Here is an 11,998-nt window from a genome sequence, read left to right as displayed (position 1 = left end):
TGATTCCAATACCGGTAAAGGGAAGAAGATTAAGAGCTATTCATTAGGATTTAAGGTCCAAGCTTACATCACACTCAAATTTTTACTGCATGCATTTGGTAAGCGGAGGAGTGAGAAGAGGTTTTGAAATAATTAGCGCATGCTTACTTTTACCGCATGCCTTTGGTAAGCGCAGGAGTGAGAAGAGGTTCTACATTAATTAGCGCCCCGGCGGCAATTCAAGGAAATACGGTATTTGGAAGAAAAATATATAAAGATAACTAAAAACTTGTTGAAAAATAAACAAGTGATCAATCAATCAATCAATCAATGTTTATTTATATAGCCCCAAATCACAAATGTCTCAAAGGACTGTACAAATCATTACGACTACAACATCCTCGGAAGAACCCACAAAAGGGCAAGGAAAACTCACACGCAGTGGGACGCCAGTGACAAGGCTGACTATGAGAAACCTTGGAGAGGACCTCAGATGTGGGCAACCCCCCCCCCTCTAGGGGACCGAAAGCAATGGATGTCGAGCGGGTCTAACATGATACTGTGAAAGTTCAATCCATAGTGGCTCCAACACAGCCGCGAGTGTTCAGTTCTAAGCGGATCCAAGACAGCAGCGAGAGTCCCGTCCACAGGAAACCATCCCAAGCGGAGGCGGATCAGCAGCGTCGAGATGTCCCCGACCGATACACAGGCGAGCGGTCCATCCTGGGTCCCGACGAGCGGTCCATCCTGGGTCTCGACTCTGGACAGCCAGTACTTCATCCATGGTCATCGGACCGGACCCCCTCCACAAGGGAGGGGGGGACATAGGAGAAAAAAGAAAAGTAACGGCAGATCAACTGGTCTAAAAAGGAGGTCTATTTAAAGGCTAGAGTATACAAATGAGTTTTAAGGTGAGACTTAAATGCTTCTACTGAGGTAGCATCTCGAACTGTTACCGGGAGGGCATTCCAGAGTACTGGAGCCCGAACGGAAAACGCTCTATAGCCCGCAGACTTTTTTTGGGCTTTGGGAATCACTAATAAGCCGGAGTCCTTTGAAGGCAGATTTCTTGCCGGGACATATGGTACAATACAATCGGCAAGATAGGATGGAGCTAGACCGTGTAGTATTTTATACGTAAGTAGTAAAACCTTAAAGTCACATCTTAAGTGCACAGGAAGCCAGTGCAGGTGAGCCAGTACAGGTGTAATGTGATCAAACTTTCTTGTTCTTGTCAAAAGTCTAGCAGCCGCATTTTGTACCAACTGTAATCTTTTAATGCTAGACATGGGGAGACCCGAAAATAATACGTTACAGTAATCGAGACGAGGCGTAACAAACGCATGGATAATGATCTCAGCGTCTTTAGTGGACAGAATGGAACGAATTTTAGCGATATTACGGAGATGAAAGAAGGCCGTTATAGTAACGCTTTAATTATAAATAAAGATTTCTACACATAGAAGTAATCATCAACTTAAAGTTCCCTCTTTGGGGATTGTAATACAGATCCATCTGGATTCATCAACTTGATTCTAAACATTTCTTCACAAAAAAATGAATCTTTAACATCGATATTTATGGAACATGTCCACAACAAATCTAGCTGTCAACACTGAATATTGCATTGTTGTTTTTCTTTTCACAGTTTATGAACTTACATTCATATTTTGTTAAAGTTTTATTCAATACATATATTTATGAAGGATGTTTGAATTGTTGCTATTTTTAGAATATATTTTTTAAAAATCTCACGTACCCCTTGGCATACCTTCAAGTACCCCCAGGGGTACGCGTACCCCCATTTGAGAACCACTGATACAGTTGATGTGGATGCCCATATCGGCTGTTCAGATGTACTTTACAAAAGAGAAGTGTAGGATATTTCTCTTGTTGCTTTATATTTATTTATTGACTGTATTTATATTATCATTTGGTGCAGCCGGGCCGGAGGAGGAGGGGATAAAAAGAGGAAAAAATGGAAGACAGAGGGGGAAATAGTTGGGGACAAGATGGGGATTAGACAGAGAGACAACAACAGCAAACAAAACAATAACAACAATAGAACAACATCAGCAAATAGGATATGTACAAATATGATGGTAAAAGTGATAACAAAGAAGCAGTTAGCGAAATAAATAATAATACAAAAATGACAATGAGCATATTTACACTACAAATGGAGCAATAGTGAAGTGAATTATATTTATATAGCGCTTTTCTCTAGAGACTCAAAGCGCTTTACATAGTGAAACCCAATATCTAAGTTCCATTTAAACCAGTGTGGGTGGCACTGGGAGCAGGTGGGTAAAGTGTCTTGCCCAAGGACACAACGGCAGTGACTAGGATGGCGGAAGCGGGAATCGAACCTGTAACCCTCAAGTTGCTGGCACGGCCACTCTACCAACCGAGCTATACCGCCCCATACAAACACCAATAGAAATAACTCTATTGATAATGAACAAAACCAATAATTTACCTCAATTATCAACAATACAGTTGTTCAAATGCAAGAATACATATACGTAATGATTACTATGGATAAAAAATGAATACCAAAAAATGGAGGGGGAAGAATGAAAAGAAAGAAAAAAAGAAAAAAGATGTATGATTTATTTTCAACATTTTAATTTTCGTGAGATTTTTTTTCTGTGTCATTGCTTCAAAAATATTAATTATATAAAATCTATATTGTTATAAATTATCGACATATTCAAGGGTCCAATTACATCACATCAAATATTCCAGTACTCAAAATGTTGCACTTTTTGTATTTTCTTTCATAAAAACAGGGTTTTGACCACAAAAAAAAAAGCATAAAATATTAAAAAAGAAAAAAAAATACTTTGTATCGGAAAACCTGAAGTGGAGAAGAGAATTAAATGTTGAATTATAAAATAATATATGACTTGGGGCGGTACAGCTCGGTTGGTAGAGCGGCCGTGCCAGCAACTTAAAGGGGAACATTATCACAATTTCAAAAGGGTTAAAAACAATAAAAATCAGTTCCCAGTGGCTTGTTGTATTTATTGAAGTTTTTTTCAAAATTTTACCGGTCTCCGAATAGCCCTAAAAAAAGCTTTAAAGTGCTTGATTTTCGCTATTTGCGAAACCACTATCCATTTCCCTGTGACGTCACACAGTGCTGCCAATGTAAACAAACAATGGGAATACCACAGCAAGATATAGCGACATTAGCTCGGATTCAGACTCGGATTTCAGCGAAATAAGCGATTCAACAGATTACGCATGTATTGAAACGGATGGTTGGAGTATGAAAGTATTGAAGAAGAAACTGAAGCTATTGAGCGAATAGCTATTGACGCTATTCATAGCCATAGCATGGCTATGAATAGCTGCGTTAGCATCGCCGGTAAAATGTGCGGACCAAACGATCAGGACTTTTGCATCTTTTGACACTGGAGCAACTTAAATCCGTCGATTGGTAAGTGTTTGTTTCGCATTAAATGTGGGTGGAAGGAAACGTAATATAGTTGCAAATGCATCTGCAGGTTAGCCATACATCTCTTTGCCATGTCTGCTTTAGCACCGCCGGTAAATAGCATGTTAGCATCGATTAGCATAGCATGTTAGCATCGATTAGCTGGCAGTCAACATCAACAAAACTCACCTTTGTGATTTCTGTGACTTTATAGTTGCAAATGCATCTGCAGGTTATCCATACATCTCTGTGCCATGTCTGCTTTAGCACCGCCGGTAAATAGCATGTTAGCATCGATTAGCATAGCATGTTAGCATCGATTAGCTGGCAGTCAACATCAACAAAACTCACCTTTGTGATTTCTGTGACTTTATAGTTGCAAATGCATCTGCAGGTTATCCATACATCTCTGTGCCATGTCTGCTTTAGCACCGCCGGTAAATAGCATGTTAGCATCGATTAGCATAGCATGTTAGCATCGATTAGCTGGCAGTCAACATCAACAAAACTCACCTTTGTGATTTCTGTGACTTTATAGTTGCAAATGCATCTGCAGGTTATCCATACATCTCTGTGCCATGTCTGCTTTAGCACCGCCGGTAAATAGCATGTTAGCATCGATTAGCATAGCATGTTAGCATCGATTAGCTGACAGTCACGCCGCGACCAAATATGTCTGATTAGCACATAAGTCAACATCAACAAAACTCACCTTTGTGATTTCGTTGACTTTATCGTTGCAAATGCATCTGCAGGTTATCCATACATCTCTGTGCCATGTCTGCTTTAGCACCGCCGGTAAATAGCATGTTAGCATCGATTAGCGTAGCATGTTAGCATCGATTAGCTGACAGTCACGCCGCGACCAAATATGTCTGATTAGCACACAAGTCAACATCAACAAAACTCACCTTTGTGATTTCGTTGACTTTATCGTTGCAAATGCATCTGCAGGTTATCCATACATCTCTGTGCCATGTCTGTCATCGCCGGTCAAATGTGGAGACACTCCCGCACATTCAATGAGGGTCTGGCGGCAGACACTTTGGCATCTTGGGGCCAGTGGTGCAACTTGAATCCCTCCCTGTTAGTGTTGTTACACCCTCCGACAACACACCGACGAGGCATGATGTCTCCAAGGTTCCAAAAAATAGTCGGAAAAAACGGAAAATAACAGAGCTGAGACCCGGTGTTTGTAATGTGTTGAAAATGAAAATGGCGGGTGTGTTACCTCGGCGACGTCACATTCTGACGTCATCGCCTCCAGAGCGATAAACAGAAAGGCGTTTAATTCGCCAAAATTCACCCATTTAGAGTTCGGAAATCGGTTAAAAAATTATATGGTCTTTTTTCTGCACCATCAAGGTATATATTGACGCTTACATAGGTCTGCTGATAATGTTCCCCTTTAAGGGTTGCAGGTTCGATCCCCGCTTCCGCCATCCTAGTCACTGCCGTTGTGTCCTTGGGCAAGACACTTTACCCACCTGCTCCCAGTGCCACCCACACTGCTTTAAATGTAACTTAAATATTGGGTTTCACTATGTAAAGCGCTTTGAGTCACTTGAGGAAAAAGCGCTGTATAAAAATATAATTCACTTCACATTGTTAACATTTTTACAAGTGAGACCACTCTGGGTCCCCGGGACCAAACTCGAGGGGAGCCCAAAACAAATCTATATTTTGTATTGGTTTGGAAAATGTAAAACATCAAAAATGCTTTGATTTTTCAGTTTGAGGTTTGGACTTCCCCTGGTTTGAAGTAATAAGGATAAATAAAATGAATTAGGGCTTCACGGTGGCAGAGGGGTTAGTGCGTCTGCCTCACAATACGAAGGTCCTGCAGTCCTGGGTTCAAATCCAGGCTCGGGATCTTTCTGTGTGGAGTTTGCATGTTCTCCCCGTGAATGCGTGGGTTCCCTCCGGGTACTTCCTCCCACTTCCAAAGACATGCACCTGGGGATAGGTTGATTGGCAACACTAAATGGGCCCTAGTGTGTGAATGTTGTCTGTCTATCTGTGTTGGCCCTGTGATGAGGGGTGACTTGTCCAGGGTGTACCCCGCCTTCCGCCAGATTGTAGCTGAGATAGGCGCCAGCGCCCCCCCGCGACCCCAAAAGGGAATAAGCGGCAGAAAATGGATGGATGGATGTGTGAATGTGAATGTTTTCTGTTTATCTGTGTTGGCCCTGCGATGAGGTGGCGACTTGTCCAGGGTGTACCCCGCCTTCTGCCCGATTGTAGCTGAGATAGGCGCCAGCGCCCCCCGCGACCCCAAAAGGGAATAAGCGGCAGAAAATGGATGGATGTGTGAATGTGAATGTTTTCTGTTTATCTGTGTTGGCCCTGCGATGAGGTGGCGACTTGTCCAGGGTGTACCCCGCCTTCCGCCCGATTGTAGCTGAGATAGGCGCCAGCGCCCCCCGCGACCCCGAACGGGAATAAGCGGCAGAAAATGGATGGATGGATGTGTGAATGTGAATGTTTTCTGTTTATCTGTGTTGGCCCTGCGATGGGTGGCGACTTGTCCAGGGTGTACCCCGCCTTCCGCCCGATTGTAGCTGAGATAGGCGCCAGCGCCCCCCGCGACCCCAAAAGGGAATAAGCGGCAGAAATGGATGGATGGATGTGTGAATGTGAATGTTTTCTGTCTATCTGTGTTGGCCCTGCGATGAGGTGGCGACTTGTCCAGGGTGTACCCCGCCTTCCGCCCGGCTGTAACTGAGATAGGCGCCAGCGCCCCCCGTGACCCCGAAAGGGAATAAGCGGTAGAAAATGGATGGAAAATGAATTAGGGCTTCACGGTGGCAGAGGGGTTAGTGCGTCTGCCTCACAATACGAAGGTCCTGCAGTCCTGGGTTCAAATCCAGGCTCGGGATTTTTCTGTGTGGAGTTTGCATGTTCTCCCCGTGACTGCGTGGGTTCCCTCCGGGTACTCCGGCTTCCTCCCACCTCCAAAGACATGCACCTGGGGATAGGTTGATTGGCAACACTAGTGTGTGAATGTTGTCTGTCTATCTGTGTTGGCCCTGCGATGAGGTGGCGACTTGTCCAGGGTGTACCCCGCCTTCCGCCCTACTGTAACTGAGATAGGCGCCAGCGCCCCCCGCGACCCCAAAGGGGAATAATCTGTAGAAAATGGATGGATGGATGGATGGAAAATGAATTATTCTTTGATGCTCTATCTCCCTCTGGTGGTTGTGTGGGGTAATACATTTTGTGCTGAACTATTCCAATAGTTACTGAGCGTGCACAATGTGGGTTCAGTTGTTTTTTTTAATATTTTCTTTTCCAGAAGCATCTGCTGCTGGATGACGGGCAGAACGCCTTGATGAAGAAGGTGCTGGACACCTACTTCCTCTTCTTCCAGATCAACCAATCCACCGCCACGCTGCGCCACATCTTTGCAGCGCTCAGGCTCTTTGTGCAAAAGGTCTTCTTTCCCACCACGTTGATCGCATGTGACCACATGTCCATGGATGTCATTTTTTCAACCCCCCCCCACTCTCCCTGTTAGTTCCCCAGCGCGTTCTTCCAAGGTAAAGCAGATCTTTGCGGCTGTCTTTGCCACGAGATCCTCAAATGCTGCAACCACCGCTCCAGCTCCACTCAAACCGAGGCAGCCGCCCTGCTCTATTTTGTCATGAGGAAGAACTTTGAGTTTACTAAGGGCAAATCTATAGTGCGCTCGCATCTCCAGGTAAAGGTGTCTGATATGTCTTTTTTTTTTTTCTCATATAAATAAATATGACCTCCATTCTTGCTGTCATGTAATCCGCAGGTGATCAAGGCGGTGAGCCAGTTGATCGCCGATGCCGGCATTGGAGGCTCCAGATTCCAGCAATCGCTGGCCATCGTCAATAACTTTGCCAATGGAGACGCTCCACTCAAGGTAAAACATCATGTTAAAGTTAGAGATGTCCGATATTGTCCAACTCTTAATTACCGATTCCGATATCAACCCATACCCATATATACAGTCGTGGAATCAACACATTATTATGCCTAATTTTGTTGCGATGCCCCGCTTGATGCATTAAACCAGGGGTGTCAAACTCGAACACAAAGTGGGCCAAAATTTAAAACTGAACAAAGCCGCGGGCCAAGGTTGAACAAATTAGCCTTTTAATAGGGACCCAAACCAGTTTTGCATTGAACATTGAACAAGCAAGGCTTATATAACTTTATAGTGACATGCAAAATGAGTTTCAAATAATAATAATAATAATAAAAAAATATCAATGGCATATCAAATAAAATTTAAATACAAATTTCCATCCATCATCTTCCGCTTATCCGAGGTCGGGTCGCGGGGGCAACAACCTAAGCAGGGAAACCCAGACTTCCCTCTCCCCAGCCACTTCGTCTAGCTCTTCCCGGGGGATCCCGAGGCGTTCCCAGGCCAGCCGGGAGACATAGTCTTCCCAACGTGTCCTGGGTCTTCCCCGTGGCCTCCTACCGGTTGGACGTGCCCTAAACACCTCCCTAGGGAGGCGTTCGGGTGGCATCCTGACCAGATGCCCGAACCACCTCATCTGGCTCCTCTCCATGTGGAGGAGCAGCGGCTTTACTTTGAGTTCCTCCCGGATGGCAGAGCTTCTCACCCTATCTCTAAGGGAGAGACCTGGAAACTCATTTGGGCCGCTTGTACCCGTGATCTTATCCTTTCGGTCATGACCCAAAGCTCATGACCATAGGTGAGGATGGGAACGTAGATCGACTGGTAAATCGAGAGCTTTGCCTTCCGGCTCAGCTCCTTCTTCACCACAACGGATCGGTACAACGTCCGCATTACTGAAGACGCCGCACCGATCCGCCTGTCGATCTCACGATCCACTCTTCCCCCACTCGTGAACAAGACTCCTAGGTACTTGAACTCCTCCACTTGGGGCAGGGTCTCCTCCCCAACCCGGAGATGGCACTCCACCCTTTTCCGGGCGAGAACCATGGACTCGGACTTTAATTTAATGCCTCTTTTTTTATTTGCAGCCTTTTGAAGTAAATATCAAAATATATTGTAGCGTCCCGAAAGAGTTAGTGCTGCAAGGGTTTCTGGGTTAGATAGATTAGATTAGCGTCCCACTGGATGTGAATTCTCCCTGCCCACTGGGTGTGAGTTTTCCTTGCCCTTTTGTGGGTTCTTCCGAGGATGTTGTAGTCGTAATGGTTTGTGCAGTCCTTTGAGACATTTGTGATTTGGGGCTACATAAGTAAACATTGACTGATTGATTGATAGATATTACTTTATTCATTCCGTCAGGAAAATTACAATTTTCAGCACAATCCCATTCAAGATCAGACAAACATTAAAGGGAGACAGAACAGGATCGCTGACGGGTCTGCCGGCTTCCAGCGCCCCTTACAAAAAAAGATGAGATACAGGTAAACAAGGGGGGGGGGGGGGGGAAATAGAAGATTAAAATAAAATAAAAAAATCGGTCTTAGCCTGGGTATTGGTTCTGTTATGTTTATGTCATGTTACAGTGCAGATGTTCTCCCGAAATGTGTTTGTCATTCTTGTTTGGTGTGAGTTCACAGTGTGGCGCATATTTGTAATAGTGTTAAAGTTGTTTATACGGCCACCCTCAGTGTGACCTCTATGGCTGTTGACCAAGTATGACTTGCATTCACTTGTGTGAGTGTAATAGCCACATATATTATGCGAGTGGGCCTGCACGCTGTTTGTATGGAGGAAATGCGGACGTGACGACAGGTTGTAGAGCAGGGGTAGGGAACCTATGGCTCTAGAGCCAGATGTGGCTCTTTTGATGACTGCAACTGGCTCCCGGATAAATCTTAGCTGACATTGCTTAACACGATCAGTAATTAATAATTACGATGGTAATCACAGTGTTAAAAATAACGTTCAAATTATAAAACATTCTCATGCATTTTAATCCAACCATCTGTTTTCTATCGCACCTGTCCAAGATGTCGCATTAATGGTAAGAAGTATAACATTTATTATTGGTTAAATTTAAAATAACAATGTTATTCAATCAATCAATCAATGTTTAATTATATTGCCCTAAATCACTAGTGTCTCAAAGGGCTGCACAAACCACTACGACATCCTCGGTAGGCCCACATAAGGGCAAGGAAAAACTCACACCCAGTGGGACGTCGGTGACAATGATGACTATGAGAACCTTGGAGAGGAGGAAAGCAATGGATGTCGAGCGGGTCTAACATGATACTGTGAAAGTTCAATCCATAATGGATCCAACACAGTCGCGAGAGTCCAGTCCAAAGCGGATCCAACACAGCAGCGAGAGTCCCGTTCACAGCGATAGCCAGCAGGAAACCATCCCAAGCGGAGGCGGATCAGCAGCGCAGAGATGTCCCCAGCCGATACACAGGCAAGCAGTACATGGCCACCGGATCGGACCGGACCCCCTCCCACAAGGGAGAGTGGGACATAGGAGAAAAAGAAAAGAAACGGCAGATCAACTGGTCTAAAAAGGGAGTCTATTTAAAGGCTAGAGTATACAAATGAGTTTTAAGGTGAGACTTAAATGCTTCTACTGAGGTGGCATCTCGAACTGTTACCGGGAGGGCATTCCAGAGTACTGGAGCCCGAAAAAAGACAACAGTTTATGGTTAGCTTCCCGATGGACTGGAATCTCACATTATTAATGAATGTTACAATTTAATAAGTGTACACACTCGGCATCCATTACAGGAGTGGGGGTCCCACATCTGCAGCCTATTCCCAAAGTTTCTCCTTTTTCTCCAGCTTGGGCTTTTGGAGTTTTTCCTTGCCCGGATGTCATTGTGGTTTGAGGCACTTGTCATTAAGGACTATAAACCTAAATATTGATTGATTGATTTAGTGATTATGGTGCAAATCTGTGCACAGGCAAAATTATTCCGACATGTTTTTTTCTTCAGTGACAGCAGAAAAATGTTGCACATTTAATGACTTTTTAACCAATTTGATAATTTTATGACGATTATAATAAAATACATTGTATGGCAATGCATACTTTTCTGTCATAATATCTGATTGTATATGAGCAGTATTATCAGTGCCTTTCATCCTCCAGGAGAAATGACACAGTTTTACATTGCAGATCACTTGTTACTTGCCAAGATTTAAGATTTATTTCCAAAAATTCCTTTGGTTTTAAGAGCTATTTACTTATTTATATACATACACATACATGTGTATATATATATATATATATATATATATACAAACCCCGTTTCCATATGAGTTGGGAAATTGTGTTAGATGTAAATATAAACAGAATACAATGATTTGCAAATCCTTTTCAACCCATATTCAGTTGAATATGCTACAAAGACAACATATTTGATGTTCAAACTCATAAACTTATTTTTTTTTGCAAATAATAATTAACTTAGAATTTCATGGCTGCAACACATGCCAAAGTAGTTGGGAAAGGGCATGTTCACCACTGTGTTACATCACCTTTTCTTTTAACAACACTCAATAAACGCTTGGGAACTGAGGAAACTAATTGTTGAAGCTTTGAAAGTGGAATTCTATTCCATTCTTGTTTTATGTAGAGCTTCAGTCGTTCAACAGTCCGGGGTCTTGTTGTCGTATTTTACGCTTCATAATGCGCCACACATTTTCGTTGGGAGACGGGTCTGGACTGCAGGCGGGCCAGGAAAGTACTCGCACTCTTTTTTTACGAAGCCACGCTGTTGTAACACGTGCTGAATGTGGCTTGGAATTGTCTTGCTGAAATAAGCAGGGGCGTCCATGAAAAAGACGGCGCTTCGATGGCAGTCTATGTTGTTCCAAAACCTGTATGTACCTTTCAGCATTAATGGTGCCTTCACAGATGTGTAAGTTACCCATGCTTTGGGCACTAATGCACCCCCATACCATCACAGATGCTGGCTTTTGAACTTTGCGTCAATATCAGTCTGGGTGGTTCGCTTCCCCTTTGGTCCGGATGACACGATGTTGAATATTTCCAAAAACAATTTGAAATGTGGACTCGTCAGACCACGGAACATTTTTCCACTTTGCATCAGTCGGGCCCAGAGAAGCTGGCGGCGTTTCTGGATGTTGTTGATGAATGGCTTTCGCTTTGCATAGTAGAGCTTTAACTTGCACTTACAGATGTAGCGACCAACTGTTTTTAGCGACAGTGGTTTTCTGAAGTGTTCCTGAGCCCATGTGGTGATATCCTTTAGAGATTGATGTCGGTTTTTGATACAGTGCCGTCTGAGGGATGGAAGGTCACGGTCATTCAATGTTGGTTTCCGACCATGCCGCTTACGTGGAGTGATTTCTCCAGATTCTCTGAACCTTTTGATGATATTATGGAGCGTAGATGTTGAAATCCCTAAATTTCTTGCAATTGCATTTTGAGAAATGTTGTTCTTAAACTGTTTGACTATTTGCTCACGCAGTTGTGGACAAAGGGGTGTACCTCGCCCCATCCTTTCTTGTGAAAGACTGAGCATTTTTTGGGAAGCTGTTTTTATACCCAATCATGGCACCCACCTGTTCCCAATTAGCCTGCACACCTGTGGGATGTTCCTAATAAGTCTTTGATGAGGATTCCTTAACTTTATCAGTATTTATTGCCGCCTTTT

General features: G+C 43.7%; 1 protein-coding gene across 7 annotated transcripts in view; it reads left to right on the top strand.

The window, feature by feature from the left end:
• Positions 1-11,998, top strand: part of dock10 (dedicator of cytokinesis 10) — a 329,003-nt gene that overhangs the window by 253,828 nt on the left and 63,177 nt on the right. For all 7 annotated transcript variants that reach the window (XM_061878559.1, XM_061878562.1, XM_061878558.1 and 4 more), the window contains 3 exons: positions 6,717-6,854; positions 6,939-7,121; positions 7,203-7,313. In XM_061878559.1, the coding sequence (XP_061734543.1) occupies positions 6,717-6,854; positions 6,939-7,121; positions 7,203-7,313 (432 nt within the window). The remainder of the gene's footprint in view (positions 1-6,716; positions 6,855-6,938; positions 7,122-7,202; positions 7,314-11,998) is intronic.

This window comes from Nerophis ophidion, linkage group LG18 (genome assembly GCF_033978795.1).
Source record: "Nerophis ophidion isolate RoL-2023_Sa linkage group LG18, RoL_Noph_v1.0, whole genome shotgun sequence".
NCBI classification, from domain to species: domain Eukaryota; kingdom Metazoa; phylum Chordata; class Actinopteri; order Syngnathiformes; family Syngnathidae; genus Nerophis; species Nerophis ophidion.
Note: the sequence above shows the minus strand (reverse complement) of the source record. Positions and strands in the feature narration are given on the sequence as shown.